This window comes from Musca domestica, unplaced genomic scaffold (genome assembly GCF_030504385.1).
Source record: "Musca domestica strain aabys unplaced genomic scaffold, Musca_domestica.polishedcontigs.V.1.1 4, whole genome shotgun sequence".
Taxonomy (NCBI): Eukaryota; Metazoa; Arthropoda; class Insecta; order Diptera; family Muscidae; genus Musca; species Musca domestica.
Genome location: NW_026712328.1, coordinates 1115120 through 1141061, shown reverse-complemented (window position 1 = coordinate 1141061; position 25942 = coordinate 1115120). Strand labels below are relative to the sequence as shown.

Sequence of the window (25942 nt, the reverse complement as noted above, 5' to 3'; positions counted from 1 at the left end):
TAGAAAATATGCTTAGTAACTGTAGGAGCTGCGGCTTAATATTCACTGTTGTTCTGGACTTTAAAGTTTTTACAACCGCAAACTTCGAAAATTTGTCAAAGCTAGTCAGAAAGAACTTCGAACCAGTGTAAAAGATGTCGATATGGAGAAGCAATGAATTCCTTCTTATTTTTGGTGACAATCGTTTTTAACCTGAGAGAGCACCTATGTTTCCTTCGTTTTTATTGAAAGTGGTTTATAGTTCTTTTTTTAAACAACTTTAATTTTTTTTTATTGTAACGCCGTGTCTCGCCCACATTCTCTGAATGTCCGATAGTGGTTTGGTTATTTTGACATAATACTTTATAAATCATCGATAGCATCCTGATAAACTCAGAAATGATCTCACCCCTCTTAGGGGTGGTAGGTTCAGTAAAGTTTCGAATTACTCCTACATGTTAGCACTCGTTTGGATGCCACTTTCAGAAACCCTATACCACAAGTGTTCAACATTGTTTGGAAAAGTTTTGATTTTTCCGAAGAGACCTTCATTCATTCACTCTCTGAGAATATGATAACATCGTCAACATAGACGAAACATCTCTTCCCAATGTGATAACTTTACACATCATTTATTGCCCTCTGGATAATACTTGAGGCGTTCTTTAATACGAAGGGAAATCTACGAAATCTATACTTCCCATTTTTCTTTACCGAAAACGCTGTTTTTCCCTACCCTATTTTAAATAGAGCGTGGTAAAACTTCTACTACCACCCAGATTTGATAACGTTTTCATTATATCCGGAATTGGGTATTTGTCGCTAATAGTTTATAGAATTATTATACTGGGATCACGATTTTCTTATGCTACCATTTGTTAACAAGTCTCTTCTTATTAAACAAATATTAAAGGGATACGGGAATAGTCTAGAAAGCGCGGTGTCTTTGTTTACTGTGCGGATTATTGCCACTACATTTGTGTTGTATGGAAGTCTCATTAGGATCTGCAAATATCCCGTTCACATTGCAAATTACATTCAAGAAAGAGTTTTGCAAATTTTTGCAAGGATAGTAGGATAAAAAGAAAGACAAAATCAAGAAATGAAAAAAAGATAAATTAGTATTTTCTAAATATAATTTATGCTTTATTGCGACTCTTTCTTTTCAAACGACAGAATTACCTCCAGAGATTGGGGTGGCGACAGAGGCCGTGTATTGATGCTTTCGTTTTTAAAAGACAAGTGAACGCAGAGGTTCTAAGTGATCGCAGAGGATCCCTTGTCTATTTCTAATACATATGCAAATACAGACAAGTAAACGCAGAGGTTCTGAGTGACCGCTGAGGGTCCCGTGTCTGTATATTATTACAACTACAACTACTTCCAATGAGAGCAAGGTGAGCCTACCGCCAACAACCAATACCCAGCGGCGATCCGCTCACTACGGTATCCGCCAAGGGAATTGTAGAGGAGATGCCAGTGTGCCAATCAGCATCCGTGATTGACGAGTATTGGAAAGTTATGGTGGAACGTATCTAACTTATACATTCCGGCCCCCTTGCTAGAATTATAAGTCTAGCAATCTATAAAAGTTATCATAAATTAGGAAGGAACGTAAATTCAGATTCCTTTGTGAGCTATAGTTGCAGATTTTCGTATTTTCATCATAGCGAATTGACGAATTGCCGATCTATTCGGTCTACAATTTCAATGTTTAGCGCAATTAATGTTTTCAGCAAATTTCGATTATAAATGATACGATTCTTGTCTAAATTGGTCGATTTCAATTCTTGATGCAAGATTAGGTTACAGTTGCGGGAGGTACTGAACCGGTAGGGATGTACCCGAAAATAGATTTTTGGGCCAGCAAAGAATCTAAAACAATTTTTGGCGGTTCAGCTTCAATAATCTTAGGGTATAGATCAGCGCCAAGTAGCAAATCTATTGGGCTGTCTTCGAAAGAATTCGCTAATTCAAGATTAGGAATTCGAGTCTTTAAATTTGTCATGGGTGGAAGAGAAAACAATTTCCCTGTGACAGTAGGCTTGACTTTAGCGAGTTAAAATGCAAAGTTTATTTTTAAGTTTTTTACTAACAATTGATGCCTTAGAAGAAGGGTCTACAATTGCACGAGTAGTGTAAGATTTACCATTATGAACAATGTTTACCAGTGCAGTTCCCAAGAGCACATGATCTTCAGTGGTATTGGGAGACTGGCTATTTGAATTATGTTTTGCAGAGAGAGGGTGCGTTTTAGAGGGCTTTGGAACTCGACTTTGGACCTTCGTAAAAGTCGGAGGGGGATTTGGACCTCGACTTTTGACTTTGGTAAAAGCCGGAGGTACCTTCTTAGATTTCAAAACTACTTTTTGCGATGTTGAAACAACTCTAATTTGTGGCCGGTGAAGGAGGCTGTGATGCCTTTGTTTGCACGATTTGCAACTACTTGTGCTGTGACAATTTTTAACAGCATGACCACGAGATAGGCAATTTATACAACACTTATTCTTCTTGACAATCGAAAATTTGTCCTCAAACGAAAGATTTATAAAGGTTGGGCAGAGTCGAAGAACATGACTCTAGTTAGAACAAATCGGGCAATAAGTGATAGGCTGAGGAGATGGAGCAACACATTTTGGCTCATGTACCAACGACTTTTTAATGGCGGAACTAGATGTAGAAACATGATTGGATGCCAACGATCTACTGGAGGAGCGATGAGGTGAAACGCTCTTTGATGACAATGATTTCTTTGCAGGTCTGGGAGGAGTAACATTCTTTGGCGACAACGATTTAATCGAGAGACTAGGAATAGAGGCAATATTGGGCAAGGACTTTTCTATGGACTGATTTTCCTGTATGCTCTGAATACACTGCAAAGTTTGTATTCTGTTTGTGAGGAAAGCATCTAAATGTGGCCAGGAAGGCAACAACGACTTATTTTTGATGCTTTGCTCCCACAAAGTCAAGGTGGTTAAAGGCAAGCGCTGCAAACAGATATGTACAAGAATTGGATCCCACTGATCCGTGGCGACGTCATAGACGGCCATTGCAGCAAGACAACTATTTATTCCGCGTTGGACACTTTTCAAACCCGAACAAGTTTCAATTTTTAGTGGAAGAATATCAAACAAATTTTTGATATGGCTATTTACTACGATGCGCTTATTGTCGAAAGCCTCCGTCAAAGCTTTCCATGCCAATGTAAAACTAAAATTTGTGAGTGGAAATCTGCAAACGATTTCGCGAGCCTCACCGGAAATTTTCTGCCTAAGATAGCAGAGACGTTCTATGTTTGAAAGGCGGGCATTATTTACATACAGAGTGGTGAACATATCACGAAAAGTGTGCCAAGACATAAAATCACCAGCAAAAATTTCAATATCAATAGGTGGCAATACAAGAGAATGACTATGGAAGGGTGGATTGGAGCAACTATTATTGACAGAAGATGTGGAGCAAGCATTAACCGGTGGAGAAGCAGACAGACAGGAACCGATGAGTTAGGTTCGCTCGAAAGCAAGCCTGAAGGTGGTCTAACACTATTAGGAGGAGGAGCTATAGCAGAACAATTCTCATAGACTGGTGATTTGAGACGAGCCAGATGCCGCTTAATTGTGGTCAAATACCAATGGTATGCGATAAATGAAATATTATATTTATCCTCAACGCCATCCAAATTATCAACCTGTGCAGTCTCGGATGCCGTGAGGTAGTTTTTGCACTCAGTGTAAGTGTGCAAGACCCTTTTCACAATTCTTGAATTTCCGTAATTCGAATTTCAAGGTTGCATTCAGTAAATTGAGATTCTTTTATCTGTCCGAAGAATTCAACAGATTTGAGAAGAGTGTTAGAAGCTCTAACAAAGCGAGTAACTGGCGTTATCGACATTATGTAACTAGTTTAGATAAACTACTTTTATGTAAATAAATTAAATCCGCTATAGCTCAAAGAAATTAGCAAAACGCGAAGTGAATAGATTTTCTGATTAAGCCACAACTATGTACGAGAAAATTTAAAAAAACCTTCCTCTGTTCGACAAGATGTACTAAGAATGGTAGTAGACTGATGTAAGATGCTCCAATAGCAACGACTATTTGTCTCAATATGTAATTGTAATTACCAATAAGTGCAACAATATTCAATTATATGGCAAAATATTTAATATTAGTGGTCCAAATTTGTTTTAGTGTATGCCAAATTAGGGTGTATTATTCCAAAAATACCAAAACCCCACGAAGAGTCACAAATATTACAAACAACTATTAAATAATTGCCCAAACAATCAAAAGAATAGCCACAAAACGAAAAATTTCAACTAATATATGTTTCTCGAATATGTGCAAAGAATGCCGAAGGTAGGGTGAATTTGTCCAAAAATTTCAAAAACCCAACATAGAGTTTCAATTGATCAAGCAAAAGATAATAAATATTTTAATTTGTGCAAAACTAGACAAAAAAACGATGAATTGTCACCAATATATTTTGCTAAATATTTCTGCAATGAATGCCGAATGTGGGGTGAATTTGTCCAAAAATTCCAAAAACCCTACTACCAATCAAAAGTATTTCAGAAAATTATCTAAAAATAATTTCTAAAATTAAATACAAAATATTCACAATTTGTGCTGTTTTATCCCACTGTGCCGAACCAACAACGGATATCGCACAAAGAGGAATAAAACACAAGCGACGTCGGCAGAGAAATGACTATGCGTAAGCAGCTACGCACCCACACAACAAGCGACGCCACAAACGATCCAAGAGTGAGTTGGAGATCAAAACACTTTGTTGTTATTTTTACTGAATATCAAACCGACGCTAAAAAAGCGGGTGTAATGATGGTATATTGTTGTTGCAACTTTTGGCAATGTAAATTCTCAAGTGAGAATTGATCTACGTTAAGAAAACGAAGGAGAATTGCAAAAAATCAAGTATTTTTGGAGAGGACGACAAATAACCAACCGACAGAGATGTGGACTGTTATTATATGAGCGTTGTTACTGTTAATTAGAAACAAACAATTCTCGTTAAAGGGCTCAACCTTTGAAACGTGAAGGGGATAACAACAGCGAACGTTTGGTTGGTGAGAAATTGAACAACAAATAAACCAAACGACCAAATATAAAAGAATGTGAATGTATGCTGTGGTGATGCAAATTTTTTTTCAACTAAGGCGAGGGAGTAGAGCAACAACGAGGGGACACTTTCTATTCTCACAAAGTGCTCAACATTTGATATGAGAGATAGAAATGGAAATAATGAACGAAGCAGAGCAAGAGCATCAAATATTTTTGTATGATCAACGCGACGAAGGATGATCAGTACAAAGAAAGATAATTAATGTCACAACAACAGAACTACTTGTTGTAGGGGAATGCACTTAATTAACACAAGAAGTGTTAATACGAGTCGACCAACTGACTTGTTCTTAAACGAAAAGCAATTGTATGATCAACGCGATGTTGGATGATCAGTACAACAAGTAATATTTTATGCAAAGACGAGAGTGGATTGTATTTCATATGTAGCACGCGCGTAGAGCAATTGAGATTCGACAAAACCGAAACAATTTAAATATTCACTAAGAAACCGCGGGTAGCTCACTTCAAATGGTAATCTGAATTTACGTACCTGTTTCTTAGTGTTGATGATAATGATGAAAGAGAATCCAATGACTTATTCATGCAATACAGGGAGCAACGACAAAGAGATGGCTTCTATCCGGCTCGATGCGACCAAATGTTAAACTCAGGGGAGTGGGGAAAGGCTTCGACAGCGGTAGCAACAACAAAACTCCCCAGAGTAATTATGTGATGTGAGAATGAGGTATGCGATGTGTGGGTGAGAGGTTTGGTGAGTGGTGTAGGATACAAAAAAGACAAAATCAAGAAATGAAAAAAAGATAAATTAGTATTTTATAAATATAATTTATGCATTATTGTGACTCTTTCTTTTCAAACGACAGAATTACCTCCAGAGATTGGGGTGGCGACAGAGGCCGTGTGTTGATGCTTTCGTTTCTAAAAGACAAGTGAACGCAGAGGTTCTAAGTGATCGCAGAGGATCCCTTGTCTATTTCTAATACATATGCAAATACAGACAAGTGAACGCAGAGGTTCTGAGTGACCGCTGAGGGTCCCGTGTCTGTATATTATTACAACTACAACTACTACCAATGAGAGCAAGGTGAGCCTACCGCCAACAACCAATACCCAGCGGCGATCCGCTCACTACGGTATCCGCCAAGGGAATTGTAGAGGAGATGCCAGTGTGCCAATCAGCATCCATGATTGACGAGTATTGGAAAGTTGTGGTGGAACGTATCAAACTTATACATGGGGGCTATATGAAAACGTGGACATTCATACTACGAAATTAACCTGCCTACTGGCAAAATAAGCATGTCTGCAATATTTTAGCCGTCTATCTCGATTCCTTCGAAAGATACTGTGATTACAACAGACAGGCAGATAGACAGACACACAGACAGGCGGACATTGGTAAATCGACATAGAATTTTACGTTAGTCAAGAATATATATACTTTGTTGGACTTACATGAGTATTTCAAGGAGTTGCATATGGAATGACAAATTTAATATATATCCATAGTATGGTGGAGGGTATAAAAATGTTACAATGAAGTTAAATGCCAGAAGTGTGGAATGAATCACATCACAGTGATGCATTTAGCGAAAGCAATTAACACCAATGCAGCAACAAATGTTCTGCTAGTAACGGCCCAAGTTCGTATAAAATTACTGCATGGAGAATTTGTAACAGTCAAAGCGCTGAGAGACCAAGGATCACAAATTACATCCATATCAGAGGACGTGGCTCAATTGTTGCAGCTACCAAGAAAGAAGACTGAAGTGAGGTTACAAGATGTAGGAGAGACCGTACTTGGCGTGGCGAAATCAAAAGTTGCACTGGAACTACGACCCAAATTTTGGAGCAATATTAAATTGAAACAGAAGCGCTAGTCCTTCCAGCACTTGCATCAGCACATCCAGGAAGAAGGTTCCATTATGACGTTGAAAAATTGAGAAATGTACATTTAGCAGATCCAAATTTCAACAGCCCAGAAAGAATCGATTTAGTCATTGGCGCTGATCTTTACTCACGAATATTGGCAGAAGGTGTTCGTCGTGATGAGCAAATTGTAGGACAAAATACGAAGTTACGAATGGATTTTATCAGGAACCATTTTAATGAATCCTGAATTAAACATAACGAAATCGGCAGCAACAACAACAATTAAGACATTCATGAAATAGAAGACGAAAAAACGCCCATGGAAGACGAATACTACCTTAAGCTATATAACATCACGGAGAGACATTTCAGGAGGATTTGTCGTATGTTTACCGTTAATTGAAAAAAATGATTTAGGAGTTTCATATAAAAGAGCGATGGCGAGGTTTATACACCTAGAAAAAAAAATTAGAAGATAACGCGGAATTACAGGCAGAAATCGAGAGAACAATGGACAAGCTCATATCCATGGGTCAAATGGTAAAGGTGGATCCAAGAAAGAGGGTTTTCCATTATGTGCCGCATCAGGCAGTGGTACGTGAAACAAGTCTAACAACAAAAGTAAGAGTGGTGTTTAATGCTTCTTCGAGAACTTCAAATGGGAAGTCGCTGAATGACATACTTCACGTGGGACCAAGACTTCAAAAAGAAAGTGGAGATCGTGGAAGTTTGTCATCTCAGCTGATGTGGAGAAAGTGTTTCGTCAGATTAAAGTTGAAAAAGAAGATCAGGAATACCAATATGGGCTGTGGAGGAGTAATCCGTTAGAGCCTATCCAACAGTATAAACTTACTAACGTAATATATGGCACCGCTTCTGGCTGTAAGATCGCTCTTAGAAATTAGTAATAGGTGCGAGAATCAAGAAACCGCCCAAAGAATAAAAGAAGATTTCTAAATGGACGATCTTTTAACAGAAGCGAATACAAAACAAAATACCGGGACGTGCAAGAGAGGATGTTGCTGCAAATGGAGGATTGTGGATTTTATTTAAGAAAATGGATATCAAACTCTCCTGACGTATTGAGAGCGGTAAAATTTAATGAAGAAATTGATGAATTGCGAATAGAAGAAGACGAATGTTTCAAAACATTAGGATTACAATGGAATCCACAGAATGACTGCTTTACATTTAGCATGCAAATTAAAAAAGAAGACAAGTTGACAAAACGAATAGCATTGTCAATGCTGGCAAAAATATTCGATCCATTAGGTTGGCTGACGCCAGTCACGGCAAAACTATTTATACAGCAGTTATAGATACAACAAATAGAATGGGATGCTCTACTGGACGAGAATTTTAATGGAGATTGGAGGCAGTTTACATACGGTCTGTCAACACTAGAAAATCTAAGGATTCCAAAATGGTTTGTAATATTGGAAGACAGAACTGCATAGTTACATGGGTTTGCAGATGCTTCCGAAAAGGCATACGCTGCATAGTAGTTGCAAAAAGCAAGGTAAACCCAGTAAAAAAACAGAAAGACACTTTCAAAGCTGGAACTGTGTGCAACACATCTATGGGCTAAATACTACACCAACTTATGCTTGAAGTGATTCCATGACTTCCTTGGCATGGACTCAAAACTCTAAAAACAAGGATAAATTCATAAAAACAAGAGTGATCGATATTTTGGAAATAATACCCGAAGAGAAATGGGGTATGTAAAGTCAAAGGAGAATCCAGCAGATATGGGTTCAAGGGTGTCCCACCGCAGACTTTGACAGGCAACACATTATATTGGGAAGGCCCCGAATGGCTGAAAAAAAGATGAGAAAGATTGGCCAAAAGCAACAAGAAACAAGCAGCAACAAGGTTTTCGACAGAAAATTACGTATATAAAAATATGACGAAATATTCATCATTTAAAAAACAAATACATGTAATGGCTTACGTACTGCCTTTTATAAAGGAATTAAAAAAGAAGCGAACAGTAAATGAACATTTGACTAAAGAAGAGTTAGAAGTAGCAAAAATGGAGTTAATTAAACTACATCAAGAAAGTGAATGGCCAGCGGAAGTAAGAAAATTGAAGACATTGAAGTAACATAGATTCACTATATCCACAGTTGGATCGAAATGTCATAATGCGTGTAGGTGGAAGACCTGCTTTGTCAGAGCTGACCTATAACGAAAAACATCAAATCAATGTCCAGAGGTCAAGATTAGCGGGAAATATCATTCAAAATACTCATATTGTAACGATGCATAGAGGAAATCGACTTATGGCTATACTAAGACGAAAGTATTAAATTATTCGAGCTAAAAATAGAATAAAACTTTGCATTAGTTGCTGTCCAAGATGTACGCGCTTAGAGGTGAATTGAAGAGAAACTTACTAGCTTACAGAGTCAGTATAAATCAACCCTTTCAACATTGTGGCATTGATTATGCGGGTACGCCACAAATACGATGCTCCAAAACAAAGGGGGTGAAGTCCATGATGCGCTACGTAGCGGTGTTCGTATGCATAGTAACTAAGGTGGTACATTTGGAAGGTGTCAGCGGACTTACAACGGAAGCATTTCTGACGGCGTTAAGGTGATTTTTCGCGAGAGAGAGAAATCAAGTGATTTATATTCCGACAACGGAACGAACTTCGTAGGGGCAGCAAGGCAGCTTGACAGAGAGGCCGCTAAAAATAAAACTAAGGTAGCTGCCATTTTAGAAAATGACAAAATAAGTCGGCAGCTCATCACATTGGAGGAATTTGGGAAGCAGCAGTAAAGTCAATGTAATATCACCTAAAAGGAATAATTGGTGTCACGAAATTGACTTACGAGGAATTAAGTACGATGCTATCTAAGATTGAAGCCGTATTGAATTCGAGGCCACTACATGTACTTGGAAGCAATACAGAGTATATTGACACTCTAATACCTGGATATTTCATAATTGGCCGTCCGATGTTAGAATCACCTGTGACTATCGATGAAGGTAACTTGGGATTTCTTAATAGGTGGAAACTGCTACAACGAATTAAAAGTCACTTTTGGGGCAGATGGTAAGAAGAGTATTTAACCACATTACACCACCGAATGAAATGGAAGAAACAAAATAATAATGTGGAAATATGGGATGTGATGATATTGAAGAACAAAGAAACATACCCGGCGCGATGGCCACTGGCGGAGGTGGTAGAGGTCCATCCAGGAAAAGGAATCTTAAGGGTTGTGACTGCTTAGACACAAGATGGCGTGATAAAGAGACCAGTTAACAAAGTATGTCCATTGGAGCACGTGGACGAAGAACCTGAAGTAATGTCCACAGAGGAAAAAAAGGCGGAAATTGCACATACTAATATGACGAGTTGTGAGCGAAAAATGAGGAAACAAACAATAATGATGTGGCCAATGATGTTGAACTTTTTCTTACTAATGTCTACCAAGGCATCATCCGTACATGAACTTAATACGGCGGTATATTTGGATCCCAAGTCGCAGATTCACATGGTTTCCTCATCATAGAATATGGTTGTGTGCTTTGAACTGAAAACATATTTACAAACATTAGACCTGGCTTCCGAATTGCTGAAAACATCAAAAATCTTATGCCCACGACTTCAGACTTTTGAGGAGCAGTGTTGATCAAGATTAATAACAACCAATTTTTCCTGCTTCCGTTCTGCCGACCTTTCTTTCATTCCTGTTGGTACGCCAACTAGTGTTTGAACTAACTAAGCCCCCCTAAGACTTTTGTTGTATCTTAGTACTTCAGTAATATATTTTTCTCAGTAAAATTATAATTAAACTGACAATCGAACCAACAAGTTGTAGTATTTTGATTCTCCCGCTAACACATTCACAATGGATTAATTTAAGTGTTTAAAATAATTGTTGGAAATTGGTACTTTTTTATGCATGTTATATTAAGTTTGTCATTACGTTTGTAACACCTCGAAATATACATTTTAGACCCCACACAGTACATATATTCTTGTTCAGCATAAAATTATATGTCGATTTATCGATGTCCGTTCGTCTGTCCGTCTGTGAAATCACTCTAGCTTCCGAACGAAATGAAGTATGTTGATAAAATTTTACTGAAATATATGTTATGTCTGCAGAACTTATGGTATAGAAAATGGGCTATGTAGGTCTACGTTTTGGAATAGCCTCCACATAATGGTACCTCTGGATATTTGGCATTTTGTTGATATTAACGAAATTATTCACAGAATATGTTTCAAATTTGGTATTTGAAGTTCGTAATGGATACTACGTCTACTACTACTACGTCTTCGTATAGCCCCCATATAAAGGTACCTCCCGATATTCGGTATTTTTATGGCTTTAGCGACATTATTCAATGGATTTGTTTTAAATTTGGTACTTAATGTTCGTAATAGATACTACATCCTATGACAGAAAATTGTAAGTGCGGGTCCACGCCTTTGTATGGCCCCACATAAAGGTACCTTCCGACATTCGGTATTTTGGTGATTTTAGCGACATTATTCACCGGAAATGTTTAAAATTTGGTACTTAAAGTTCGTAATGGATACTGTTTATGCAAGAAAACGCTACATTGCAACACTTGCAAATGCGTTTTCCACTCCCAATTATTACGGCGATGGATGATGCCGACTTCGTTTTTTGTTGTCTCTGGCTCTACCTCTCTCTTTGTTGCTACTTTTTTGCGTGCATGAAAAACAAAAAGAAATGGTTGTAGTCACAGAATGCACACAGCCGCATTAGCATCGTCAGTTTAAGAACAACCACCAAAAGGCAAACACCGCAAAGAGAGAGGAAGAGTTCAGTAGAATTTTATTGTTTGTTTCGTTGACTCAACAAGTTAAATTGGCATGTGCCAAAATATATTTTGTAACACAATTGAAATATTAAACAAAATAAAAGTGCAGTGAAACTGAACCTGTGTGTCATCTTATTGTTGGGAAAAGGTGGTTCGTGCTGAACAAGAACACGCATTTCAGTTGCCTCAAAGCGTGAAAGCCAACAGGGACACATCACGGTCATTCCAGCGGACCAAAGGAGACAAGTGTGGGCAGACCGAGCTGACCCGGAAAGTTCCTTTCGTGGTGGTCAGCTTTTGTAAGTTGGGTGATTGACCCAAACATTGGTCCTTCAAGAGCCGTCGCTGAAAACTACAACAAGGGAAAAGGAATATTGGAACAGTGAGTACACAAATTATCTTTAAAAAACTGTGTGATATAAATTGGCTCGGCTGCTTGGGTATTTGAAGAAAATTTTGTAAATTAATTATTACAAAATTGTGTGACAACGTAGATGATCACCATCCGATTTACCGTTGCTACGGTTTTTTTGATTCCCTACCCTGTTGTTATTGTTGTATGTTGAACCGGCACTTTTTTCGTTTGCCTGCATTGTTGGTCGGTCTCGTTGGAGATTTTGGACCCTGGTAAACATTGTTGTTTTTGCTGAATGTTGGTTCACTGCTTGTGCGCTGACAGTGCTGCTGGCGTGCAGTTAAATGCGTGGTGCGCTGCCTCTGTTGCTATTGTTGTTGTTTAACACTGAAGCAATGTGTTTATGATTTTGCCTCATTGAATGCAGGTAGTTGTTGTGCCTGCTCACAACCATTGTGTTGTTTTTGTTATTGCTTTGCGGTTTTCTATTTGTCGTGCGAGGTTGACAGATTTCTTGTTCTAATGGAAAGACAAGTAAACCAAGCAAAGGCAAATTAATATTTTTGAATTTGGATTTGGGCATAACCACTATTGAAGAAAGTGGTTGAAGTAGAGAAATTCTAATTGTATCATTGGCTCTATGTCTCATTGGAAACATATTTTTTTGGAGCGCTGTGTTTCTCAACAGTAGGTTGGAAGCTGTTTTTGGAAACAGTGTTGAAGACAGCATCTTGCGAAGTGGAAGTTTAGTTTATTGGAAAACTGTTGTACGCTTCTACACCTGCGGTTGGAAAAAAAAATATCAGAAGTTTTGAATTTTCTGAAAATTTGTAAAATTGTCCCGACCAGAATTGTGAAGTGGCATAATATTTTTTAATGCTGTACAATTCGATTATGATAAAAATAAATTATTGAGGATCTTTGTCGGTTGTTTTTGGAGATTATTAGAAACCACAAGTTTACTCATTTGGAGATCTGAAGTTTAGTTCAGACAAAGAGGAGCGATAAATTGAAAGCTGTGGACATTTTCTCATTGACTCATTGACATAGGAGTACTTCACAATATTTTTTAAAAATATTGGGATGAAATGGCACATTCATTTGGTGGACTGGTGACACACTTTGGTTCTAAGATATTTTTTGTCGCATATTGGCAATTAAATTTATCGTTTTTGAATACGTTCAGAAAGCCAATATTTTTTGTCTCGGTTATCATTTTTGTCTCTCGACTTTTAGTCAAAAATTGTGATGGAAGACTTTTTGCTTCAATGTGATGAAATCACATCCTTCGAGGAAAACCTTGTGGAATCTGATGCCTCAATTTATAATGACTCAGCGATTGAGGCTGAGATAGCGGAGCTTCAGAAATTGTGGTCCGAATGGAAGGGCACGTACAAAACATGTACCGAGGACCACGAATGTATGAAGAAGAATAAAGATGTCATCAAAATGAAAAAGAAACTTGCTCATCAGAGCTATATAAAATGTATAAGTCTCCTAGGAGATATGAAAGAAAAAGTTAAGGTTGTCCCAAGCAGTACTAATCAGAAGTCGCCTTCCTCAATTGCGGTTCCACCGTGCGATACTGAAATTTTTGAAGGGGATTATATATCATGGCCCGGTTTTCGTGATTTATTCACGGCAATTTACATAAATAATAAAAGGCTCAGCTCGGTAGAGAAGCTCTACCATCTTTTTCAAAAAACGAGCGGAGAAGCCAGAGAGATAAATCGCCATATTCCTTTATCGGCGGAAGGTTTTACAATTGCCTGGGACAACCTACGTAACCAGTACGAGAATAAAAGAATCTTGATAAATTCTCAGTTAAGAATCTTGTTTAATTTGTCTCATTGTGGGCAAGAAACTGCAAGCTGTCTCAAAAAATTGCAGCGAGATGTGACAAATTGTATTTCGATTCTGGAGCTATACAAAATTGACGTAAAGTCATGGGATCCAATTTTTGTTTACCAATGTTCTTCTAAGATGCCCAAGTTAACTCTGTCTCTATGGGAACAGTCATTGGTAAAGAAAACAGAATTGCCTCGTTGGGAGGATTTAAATAAGTTTCTCACTGAGAGATTTCAGTCCTTGGAAAGCGTATCAGATATGACTTCCTCAAATATGGCTCAACAGAATCAGGGACCTCGGCAAAAGTTTACCCAATTCGATAAGCCCAAAAATTTTAAGGTTCATCACACTAAAGTAAACGAGAACAAATGTAATTTGTGTAGAGGTTCTCATTATTTGAAATCTTGTCCAAGATTCTTGAGCATGGATTTTAGGGGCAGGTTAAATGTAGTAAAGCGACAGAACAAATGTATAAATTGTTTGACACAGGGTCATAGAGCAGCAGAATGCAACAATCAAGGTTGTACAAAGTGCAAAGCTAAACATCATATACTTTTGCACAAGGAAAGCAACGCTCAAACTATTGGCTCTGATGCAAATGGAAGTCCCAGTCTGCCTCAGTTGTCTATGTCGATTAAAAATTTATCATCTGCTCCAACAACAAATGGACGAAATTTTCACACATCTGTGTCGAATAAAACTATGCTTGCCACGGCATGGGTAAACATTTTAAAAAACGGGACTTCGTTCAAAATCCGTGCATTAATTGACCCTTGTTCGGACGACACTTTTATTTCCTCACGCATGCAGAAAAAGTTGAAGCTACCAACAACTTCTGTATACGCCGATATTTCCGGAATGGGTGGTGGACACTTGGCCAGGTGTACCAAAATTGCCTCAGTCACGATTGGATCGCTAAAGAGTACTTTTTCTCTAGATTTAGAGGCATTTGTTGTCCCAGAGATAACTGGAGATATTCCTACGCAGCCTTTGGATAAAATCTCTATCGATAAGTTGCCGGGTCTGGATTTGGCTGATCCGGAATTTTACCAAAGTGCACCAGTTGATATCTTACTTGGTGGAAACGTTTATCCTATTATTTTGCTAAATGGAGTGAAAAAGGATATTATGGGTTCTTTGTTGGCTCAGGAGACAGTCTTTGGGTGGATATTGACCGGCCCAGCGACAAATTTGGGCAATCGTCAGAGAGTCAGTGTTTCCCATTGCACTAGGGTGGCGGTAAAAGATCAATTGGCAAAATTCTGGGAGATTGAGGAGGTTCCCAGAATACCTGTTGTCTCAGATGATGACCGTAGATGTGAGGAAATTTACGTATCAACTACTATTCGAAGTCCTGATGGGAGGTATACAGTGGACTTACCTTTCCGGTCGAATTTACCCTTTTCATTTTCCTCCAAATCAAGTCGATATGTAGCCCTTTCACAATTTTTGCGCAACGAGACGTCACTTGCGCGAAATCCCGAGCGAAAGATTGATTATAACAATGTCCTGTTGGAATATTTGTCTTTGGGACATATGGAAAAGGTGGAAGGGTTAGTAGACTATCAGGACTGTTATTATTTGCCTCATCATGGCGTTTTCAAGCCAGAAAGTGCAACGACTAAACTAAGAGTCGTGTTTAATGCCTCTTGTCCCTCAGTGGAGGGAAGAAGTCTGAATGATGCTTTATATGTTGGCCCTGCACTTCAAAAAGATATTGTTTCGTTGGTGCTGAATTGGAGAATATATCAGTTTGTCTTTAACGCTGATATTACTAAAATGTATCGTCAGATTTGGGTAAATCCTAAACATACAAAATATCAGAGGATACTGTACAGATCATCCCCAGAAAATGACCTGACTGATTATCAGTTGAAGACTGTGACGTTTGGCGTCAATTGCGCTCCCTATTTAGCCCTTAGGACGCTTTTAAAGCTTGCAGATGATGAAGAACATCGTTTCCCAGTTGGCTCTAAGATATTGCGGAACAATATGTACGTTGATGACGCTTTAGTCGGCGTACATACTATTTCCGAAGGAATTGAGGCAAGAGAATCTCTTATAAATATTCTTAAAACCGCAGGGTTCGAACTAAGAAAATGGACATCGAATTCCAAAGAAATTATTAAGGGTCTGCCTCGGTGTGACCTTCTGAATAATGAATTTCTTGAATTGGGAGACAAAAGTTCGGCGAAAACGTTAGGTATTCGCTGGAACGCGTCCTGCGACTCTTTTTATTTCGTCATGGACAAAATCGAAGATAAAAGTTCTTATACTAAAAGACAGGTACTTTCGATTATCGCCAACGTTTTTGACCCTTTGGGATGGCTTTCGCCCATCGTTGTAACAGCAAAAATTCTGATGCAACAATTATGGCTTGATGACATTGGATGGGACGATCCTTTAAAGCCACTCCCGTATATAAATTGGAAAACTTTTGTCTCGAATTCTGAGGCAATTGGACAAATTAATATTCCTCGCTGGGTAGAATATTCGCCTGATTGCAAAATAGAGTTACATGGATTTTGCGACTCATCGGAGTCAGCATATGCAGCGGCACTATACCTGAGGGTAGAAGTTGGAATGTCTGTTGTCTCGAATTTGCTTGTGGCTAAATCCAAGGTGGCCCCATTGAAAAAGACGTCGTTACCTCGTTTGGAGCTCTGCGGTGCTCTTCTTCTTGCTGAATTGGTAGATTCAGTAGTCCCACAATTAGAGCTTCCTAAAGCCCCTTTGATAGCCTGGTCTGACTCGACCATCGTACTGTCTTGGCTCAAAAAACCGTCATATAGCTGGACAACCTTTGTTGCTAACAGGGTGTCAACTATCCAGGAAAAGATTGGTGGTGATTGGCGTCATGTACCAACATACGATAACCCTGCAGATTTGGCAACCCGGGGGCGGACTCCTTTAGAGCTAAAGGAGTGTCATATGTGGTGGCACGGACCAAGTTGGCTCACATTGGACATGAAGGAATGGCCCTCAGGCATAATTATACCGGAAACCACCCTCGAATCAAAACCGACTAAAGTGCATCTTGCCCAATCCGCTGTTCAACATGACGTTTTGGACCGATTTTCTCATTTTTCTACAGCTATTCATGCTATAGCTTACATTTTCCGCTTTGTCCGTCGAACTCATCCGAATACAAAGAAATTGTCTCAATTTGACAACATTAGGTTGTCGGCAGAGGAGATACGTTTCGCTCGTTACCGATTGATGTCCATCTCTCAGAGAATTCACTTTCCCCAGGAATTCGATTGCCTCAATAAGAAATTAAAGTTAGAATCTGGCAGCACTCTCTTGTCTCTCAATCCTTTTCTCGACGAACACCAGCTTATCCGAGCGAACGGACGTTTAGGCAATGCTCTATCTCTGTCGTATGATGAGCGGTATCCAATTATCTTGGCATATAGTAGCAGGTTCGCTGAGCTCTACGTCGACCATATTCATAGGCAAACGAATCATGGCGGCATACAGCTAACTTTGGCTACGACTAGACTCGAGTGCTGGATAATAAGAGGAAGAAATCTTGTGAAAACTCGCTACAGGAAGTGTGTACGATGTATAATGGCTCAGAAGAGGCGTCAAGTTCAGCTTATGGCGGCTCTTCCTCCTGAGAGGACAACCTTCAGCAGACCATTTGCCACCTCAGGCGTAGACTTTGCTGGGCCATTTGAAATTAAAACCTTTAACGGTCGTGGGTGTCGTATATCCAAGGGATACATATGCTTATTCGTTTGCTTTGTCACAAAGGCCATCCACTTGGAACCTGTAAGCGATCTTTCCACCCCCGCCTTCTTAGCTGCGTTGTCTCGTTTTGTGTCTCGACGGGGTTGTCCTCATCACATTTATTCGGATAACGGCAAAAATTTCGTTGGTGCCGATCGAGAGCTTCGAGCTAATTTCACAAAAGTTGTCTCAGAGCTGAAAGACGAAGCCGTGGTAAAGTACGGATTCCAAAAATTAGAATGGCACTTTATACCTGCTGCAGCGCCCCACATGGGTGGGATTTGGGAGGCGGGCGTAAAAAGTTGTAAAGCACACTTAAAAAAGATCTCAGGTCAGATCAAACACACCTTTGAAGAATTTGCCACAATTCTTGCCAATATCGAAAGTTGCCTCAATTCGAGGCCTCTTACCCCTTTGTCTAACAATGTCGATGACTTTGGCGCTCTAACTCCCGGGCACTTTCTCATCGGAAGCTCACTGCTTTCTATCGCTGAACCAGAACAGACGGAGAAAATGTCGATGCAAAACCGCTGGCGACGGTTGAGGTTCATTACACAGGAATTCTGCAGACGTTGGAAATCAGAATATATAAGGGAGCTACACAAGCGCACAAAGTGGAAGCAGGCTCAGGACGACCTGCAGGTAAATGACCTGGTGGTTCTTCATACTGACTCAATAGCATCGAATGAATGGCGACTAGGCCGCGTTATAGAATTGCACCGAGGTCATGATGGTCGCGTTAGGGTCGTGAGTTTGAAAACTCAGAATGGGACAATTTCGCGCCCCATCCATAAACTCGTCTTACTTCCTCGTGCATAATAATGGTCCAGCAATAATCCAGCCAATGTTGTCTCATAGCTAACCCAATAAAATTGTCCCCAAACTACTACATTTTCTCTATTGCAGATGAGCTACAACGACAACTACAAATGCCCCTTTTGCCACGCTCGTCATGGGCTTAGAAACTGTCGCACGTTCCTACAATTGCCACCTACCCAAAAGGCCGTTTGTGTGACCGTTCAGGAATACTGCGCCAACTGTCTTGGAATGTCACATAAAGTTGCGGATTGTCCCCTACTGGAAGGGTGTAGGAGATGCCAATTGCCCCATAACACCATGTTGCACGCGCTCGATGAAACCGGAAAGGAGTGGTTGAAAATGACGGCGGAGGTACTTCTGCACATACCTGGTCTCATAGACTCCCCAATAAAGGCAAGGGTGTACATAAACCCGTTAAAGACCGAGAGTACTATACGTTTCGGTGGCCCCCTTCCCGCATTCAAGCCAGAATTCGGAGCTTCGGTTCGTGTGGTGTTGACCTCTATGAGGAATCGGGTGCGTACATATACTGGCACACTAAAGCGACGTCACAAAGCACCACGCACTATGCCCAGTCGTCCGCTTGATTTACGTTGCCTCAAGGGCCTGTACCCAAAGAAGGATGTAGCGGATCAGGAACTCTATCGACCTGGGCCTGTGAATATTGTTTTGGGAAGTGATGCCTCAGAAGGCATATTCATGGGACTACCAGTCTTCAGGCCTAACTTGCCGTATGCCCAAAAAACCATATTCGGGTGGACGTTCTTTGGGGAAGTTCCAGTCAATCGTTCCCAAATTGTGATACCTGACTCCATGGCACTTCAGGATTAGAATTTATTTGAATTTAAAATTACCTCACAACAAGGCTGGACCTTGCATCAATTCATTGAACTACAACATATATATTCGTATTTAGTTAAGTAGCTATAAGTCATAAATATTACAATGAATTCACATATGTATAGTTGGGAACTAGTCCCAAGGGGTGGAGGATGTTTATGCAAGAAAACGCTACATTGCAACACTTGCAAATGCGTTTTCCACTCCCAATTATTACGGCGATGGATGATGCCGACTTCGTTTTTTGTTGTCTCTGGCTCTACCTCTCTCTTTGTTGCTACTTTTTTGCGTGCATGAAAAACAAAAAGAAATGGTTGTAGTCACAGAATGCACACAGCCGCATTAGCATCGTCAGTTTAAGAACAACCACCAAAAGGCAAACACCGCAAAGAGAGAGGAAGAGTTCAGTAGAATTTTATTGTTTGTTTCGTTGACTCAACAAGTTAAATTGGCATGTGCCAAATATATTTTGTAACACAATTGAAATATTAAACAAAATAAAAGTGCAGTGAAACTGAACCTGTGTGTCATCTTATTGTTGGGAAAAGGTGGTTCGTGCTGAACAAGAACACGCATTTCAGTTGCCTCAAAGCGTGAAAGCCAACAGGGACACATCACGGTCATTCCAGCGGACCAAAGGAGACAAGTGTGGGCAGACCGAGCTGACCCGGAAAGTTCCTTTCGTGGTGGTCAGCTTTTGTAAGTTGGGTGATTGACCCAAACAGATACTAAAGCCTATGATAGAAAATTGTCTGCGCATGTCTACGCCTTCGTATAGCACCCATATAACGGTACCTCTCGATATTCGATATTTTGATGGTTTCGACATTTTTCAACGGAATTGTTTCAAAATTTCTATATGAAATTGGTAATGAATACTACAGCCTATGACAGAAAATTGTCTGTGCGGGTTCACGCCTTAGTATAGCCAGCGACATTATTCACCGCAATTGTTTTAAATTTGGTATCTAAAGTTCGTAATGAATATTACAGCCTGAGACAAAAAATTGTGTGTGCAGGTCCACTCCCGATATTTGGTATTTTGATGATTTTAGCGAAATTATTCACCGATAATTTTTTTTTAAGTTTCGTTAATATTACAGCTACATTCGTTACTATTAAGATTTTATATTTTTGAAAATTGCAAAATTCGTTCCAAATTGTGGAGGGAATTCAAAGTTCGGCCCGGCCAAACTTACAGCTTTTTTAATTGTTATATATTCTCATTGATTAATTCTGTTTCGGTGGACATGTTTCTTTTGAAGATAATTTTCAAACATTCAATTTTTCGTCTTATAATTAAGGGAAAGGTGGAAAAATTGTCCTCCTTAATAATCATAAAACGTGAAATTAAGAAATTTACATAAGTCGTTATTGGTTTGGACAATTTAATTTGATTTGAAAGTTAAAAAGGATTGAACATTAAAACTAGGGGCCAGCAATGCGGACCGGTTCAGCTAGTATATACACATACTCTAGCTACATTTTTAAAAAATTTGGTATTTAAAACTCGAAATTGAAAACAATCCTTGTAGTAAAACATTCTCTACGTGTTAACGTTTTGTTACTGCGCCCACAAACTGTACCATTTACTTTTCTCCAACCGATTGAAATTGTACTTACAAAGGGGAACACGTTTGCACCTTACAGTATGTGTAAGCGTGTCGGGTTCATTGACATTTTTTAAACTTTTTCTAATTTGTAATTTTGTATTAAAAATATGTGGTATTTTTTCTTTGGCAATTTATATCTGCGATAATTTGTTATACTCTTCGTGTATTCTACCATACACTGGAAACATTTTACTAGATTTTGAATTTATTGAGAGCAATTGTGAGTGAATATATTATTTTTTCCAATTTCCAAGCAATCATTATATATTGGATTTTGTAGTTAATTTTATTCAAGTTGATTGTGAGTTGATAACTGAAAACTACACTTAATAAACAAGCACATATCGTTTTGCTTCGTTTTTCACGTTCTTCCGTTCTGCCGATCTGTCTTTCATTCCTGTTGGATCGCCAACTAGTGTGTGAACATGTAGATGGCTTTTTTCGTTGATAAGTTGGGAATATGGCAAATTTTCGGTTTATCATAATAAATCCTACCTCCATATCATAATAACTCCTACCTCCGCCCTGGTCCTCGTTACTGAGTTTTTAATTGTAACTTTAACAGACCCAGTTATGAAAAATTTCTTTTTTATCACTGCTCTTCGTCAAAGTAAAATTACAATAAATGAATAACTTAACTCTTTAAATGTCTGATATGACGGAGATTCTGAAGATTTATGTAATGGATACTAAAGCCTATGATAGAAAATTGTCTGCGCATGTCTACGCCTTCGTATAGCACCCATATAACGGTACCTCTCGATATTCGATATTTTGATGGTTTCGACATTTTTCAACGGAATTGTTTCAAAATTTCTATATGAAATTGGTAATGAATACTACAGCCTATGACAGAAAATTGTCTGTGCGGGCTCACGCCTTAGTATAGCCAGCGACATTATTCACCGCAATTGTTTTAAATTTGGTATCTAAAGTTCGTAATGAATATTACAGCCTGAGACAAAAAATTGTGTGTGCAGGTCCACTCCCGATATTTGGTATTTTGATGATTTTAGCGAAATTATTCACCGATAATTTTTTTTAAGTTTCGTTAATATTACAGCTACATTCGTTACTATTAAGATTTTATTTTTTTGAAAATTGCAAAATTCGTTCCAAATTGTGGAGGGAATTCAAAGTTCGGCCCGGCCAAACTTACAGCTTTTTTAATTGTTATATATTCTCATTGATTAATTCTGTTTCGGTGGACATGTTTCTTTTGAAGATAATTTTTAAACATTCAATTTTTCGTCTTATAATTAAGGGAAAGGTGGAAAAATTGTCCTCCTCAATAATCATAAAACGTGAAATTAAGAAATTTACATAAGTCGTTATTGGTTTGGACAATTTAATTTGATTTGAAAGTTAAAAAGGATTGAACATTAAAACTAGGGGCCAGCAATGCGGACCGGTTCAGCTAGTATATACACATACTCTAGCTACATTTTTAAAAAATTTGGTATTTAAAACTCGAAATTGAAAACAATCCTTGTAGTAACGTGTTAACGTTTTGTTACTGCGCCCACAAACTGTACCATTTACTTTTCTCCAACCGATTGAAATTGTACTTACAAAGGGGAACACGTTTGCACCTTACAGTATGTGCAAGCGTGTCGGGTTCATTGACATTTTTTAAACTTTTTCTAATTTGTAATTTTGTATTAAAAATATGTGGTATTTTTTCTTTGGCAATTTATATCTGCGATAATTTGTTATACTCTTCGTGTATTCTACCATACACTGGAAACATTTTACTAGATTTTGAATTTATTGAGAGCAATTGTGAGTGAATATATTATTTTTTCCAATTTCCAAGCAATCATTATATATTGGATTTTGTAGTTAATTTTATTCAAGTTGATTGTGAGTTGATAACTGAAAACTACACTTAATAAACAAGCACATATCGTTTTGCTTCGTTTTTCACGTTCTTCCGTTCTGCCGATCTGTCTTTCATTCCTGTTGGATCGCCAACTAGTGTGTGAACATGTAGATGGCTTTTTTCGTTGATAAGTTGGGAATATGGCAAATTTTCGGTTTATCATAATAAATCCTACCTCCATATCATAATAACTCCTACCTCCGCCCTGGTCCTCGTTACTGAGTTTTTAATTGTAACTTTAACAGACCCAGTTATGAAAAATTTCTTTTTTATCACTGCTCTTCGTCAAAGTAAAATGACAATAAATGAAAAACTTAACTTTTTAAATGTCTGATATGACGGAGATTCTGAAGATTTATGTGGTGGAGGTAGGATGCGCTTAATATCTCAATATGTTGTGTTAAATTTATAGGAGAAGACCTTGGTTGCATTGGTACAGTCGAATTTTCCTTGTAATATACGCCGCTATCGATTTTCATATATTTGAATATAATCAGGTGGGTCCAGTAGACCGACATAGGAGCCTCGTTGCTTTCTTGTATAATAGCTGCTTGATCACCGATGACAACCATTCCATCACCCATTAATGTTATCGGTTTAAGATCATTAAACGTCATATTAAAATTGGCGATGTTGCAGAGCACATGATGTGGTTGAAGACGACAGACAAAAAGTTGTTAACCTGTTGCTAACGGCTAAAGTGGGGTTTGAGCATGTAACTAAGGTAGAGCCTGGTAAGTGGAGGATTTGATAGCCCTGTGCTACAGGAAATATAACAGCTTCCCTACATTTAAATTCTGGGCTGGGTATCTTATCAAAGAATATATTAGGTTATTATACAGCATAATTTTAATATTAGCTATTGATATAACTTCATCTATGGATATATTAGAGAAGTTTTCATTTCGCAATATATTTTTTTTCGTTTCTATTTGAAAGAACTGTAGGTAAAACGTATACCATTATTACGGCTCTGTTCGTTAGAAAATATGCTTAGTAACTGTAGGAGCTGCGGCTTAATATTCACTGTTGTTCTGGACTTTAATGTTTTTACAACCGCAAACTTCGAAAATTTGTCAAAGCAAGTCAGAAAGAACTTCGAACCAGTGGAAAAGATGTCGATATGGAGAAGCAATGAATTCTTTCTTATTTTTGGTGACGATCGTTTTTAACCTGAGAGAGCACCTATGTTTCCTTTTTTATTGAAAGTGGTTTATAGTTCTTTTTTTAAACAATTTTAACTTTTTTGATTGTAATGCCGTGTCTTGCCCACATTCTCTGAATGTCCGATAGTGGTTTGGTTATTTTGACATAATACTTTATAAATCATCGAAAGTATCGAATTACTCCTACATGTTAGCACTCGTTTGGATGCCACTTTGAGAAACCGCATACCACAAATGTTCAACATTGTTTGGAAAAGTTTTGATTTTTCCGAAGAGACCTTCATTCATTCACTCTCTGAGAATATGATAACATCGTCAACATAGACGAAACATCTCTTCCCAATGTGATAGCTTTACACATCATTTATTGCCCTCTGGATAATACTTGAGGCGTTCTTTAATACGAAGGGAAATCTACGAAATGTATACTTCCCATTTTTCTTTACCGAAAACGCTGTTTTTCCCTACCCGATTTTAAATAGAGCGTGGTAAAACTTCTACTACCACCCAGATTTGATAACGTTTTCGTTATATCCGGAATTGGGTATTTGCCGCTAATAGTTTTTTCGTTAAGTTTACGAATATCTATTGCAAAATGGTATTTTCCATCACATGCCATCAAACCTCTTTTTTAAACACCCATATAGAATTATTGTACTGGGATCACGATTTTCTTATGCTACCACTTGTTAAGAAGTCTCTTATTATTGAACAAATATTAATGGGATACGGGAATAGTCTAGAAAGCGCGGCGTCTTTGTTTACTTTGCGGATTATTGCCACTACATTTGTGTTGTATGGAAGTCTCATTAGGATCTGCAAATATCCCGTTCACATTGCAAATTACATTCAAGAAAGAGTTTTGCAAATTTTTGCAAATACCGAATATCGGGAGGTACCGCTATATGGGGGCTATATGAAAACGTGGACATTCATTGTCCATTTACGAAATTAACCTGCCTACTGGCAAAATAAACATGTCTGCAATATTTTAGCCGTCTATCTCGATTCCTTCGAAAGATAATGTGATTACAACAGACAGGCAGATAGACAGACACACAGACAGGCGGACATGGGTAAATCGACATCGAATTTTACGCTAGTCAAGAATATATATACTTTGTTGGACTTACATGAGTATTTCAAGGAGTTGCAAATGGAATGACAAATTTAATATATATCCATAGTATGGTGGAGGGTATAAAAATGTTACAATGAAGTTAAATGCCAGAAGTGTGGAATGAATCACATCACAGTGATGCATTTAGCGAAAGCAATTAACACCAATGCAGCAACAAATGTTCTGCTAGCAACGGCCCAAGTTCGTATAAAATCACTGCATGGAGAATTTGTAACAGTCAAAGCGCTGAGAGACCAAGGATAAACAAATTACATCCATATCAGAGGACGTGGCTCAATTGTTGCAGCTACCAAGAAAAAAGACTGAAGTGAGGTTACAAGGTGTAGGAGAGACCGTACTTGGCGTGGCGAAATCAAAAGTTGCACTGGAACTACGACCCAAATTTTGGAGCAACATTAAATTGAAGCAGAAGCGCCAGTCCTTCCAGCACTTGCATCAGCACATCCAGGAAGAAGGTTCCATATGACGTTGAAAAATTGAGAAATGTACATTTAGCAGATCCAAATTTCAACAGCCCGGAAAGAATCGATTTAGTCATTGGCGCTGATCTTTACTCACGAATATTGGCAGAAGGTGTTCGCCGTGATGAGCAAATTGTAGGACAAAATAAGAGGTTACTAATGGATTTTATCAGGAACCATTTTAATGAATCCTGAATTACACATAACGAAATCGGCAGCAACAACAACAATTAAGACATTCTGGGAAATAGATGAAATAGAAGACGAAAAAACGCCCATGGAAGACGAATACTACCTTAAACTATATAACCTCACGG

At 38.5% G+C, this 25942-nt stretch overlaps 2 protein-coding genes across 11 annotated transcripts in view; both read left to right on the top strand.

Moving 5' to 3' along the window:
• LOC109613610 (uncharacterized) overlaps positions 1–25942 on the top strand; it is an 873804-nt gene that overhangs the window by 74318 nt on the left and 773544 nt on the right. The window lies entirely within an intron of this gene.
• Positions 11528–19735, top strand: LOC131804226 (uncharacterized). Its single transcript, XM_059126786.1, has 2 exons — positions 11528–12150; positions 18610–19735. The coding sequence occupies exon 2, from the start codon at positions 18610–18612 to the stop codon at positions 19351–19353; it is 744 nt and encodes a 247-aa protein (XP_058982769.1). The 5' UTR covers positions 11528–12150; the 3' UTR covers positions 19354–19735.

What these genes read in the sequence shown, in the direction of transcription:
- LOC131804226 (XM_059126786.1), top strand. Translation starts at nt 18,610, where the DNA reads ATGAGCTACAACGACAACTACAAATGCCCCTTTTGCCACGCTCGTCAT.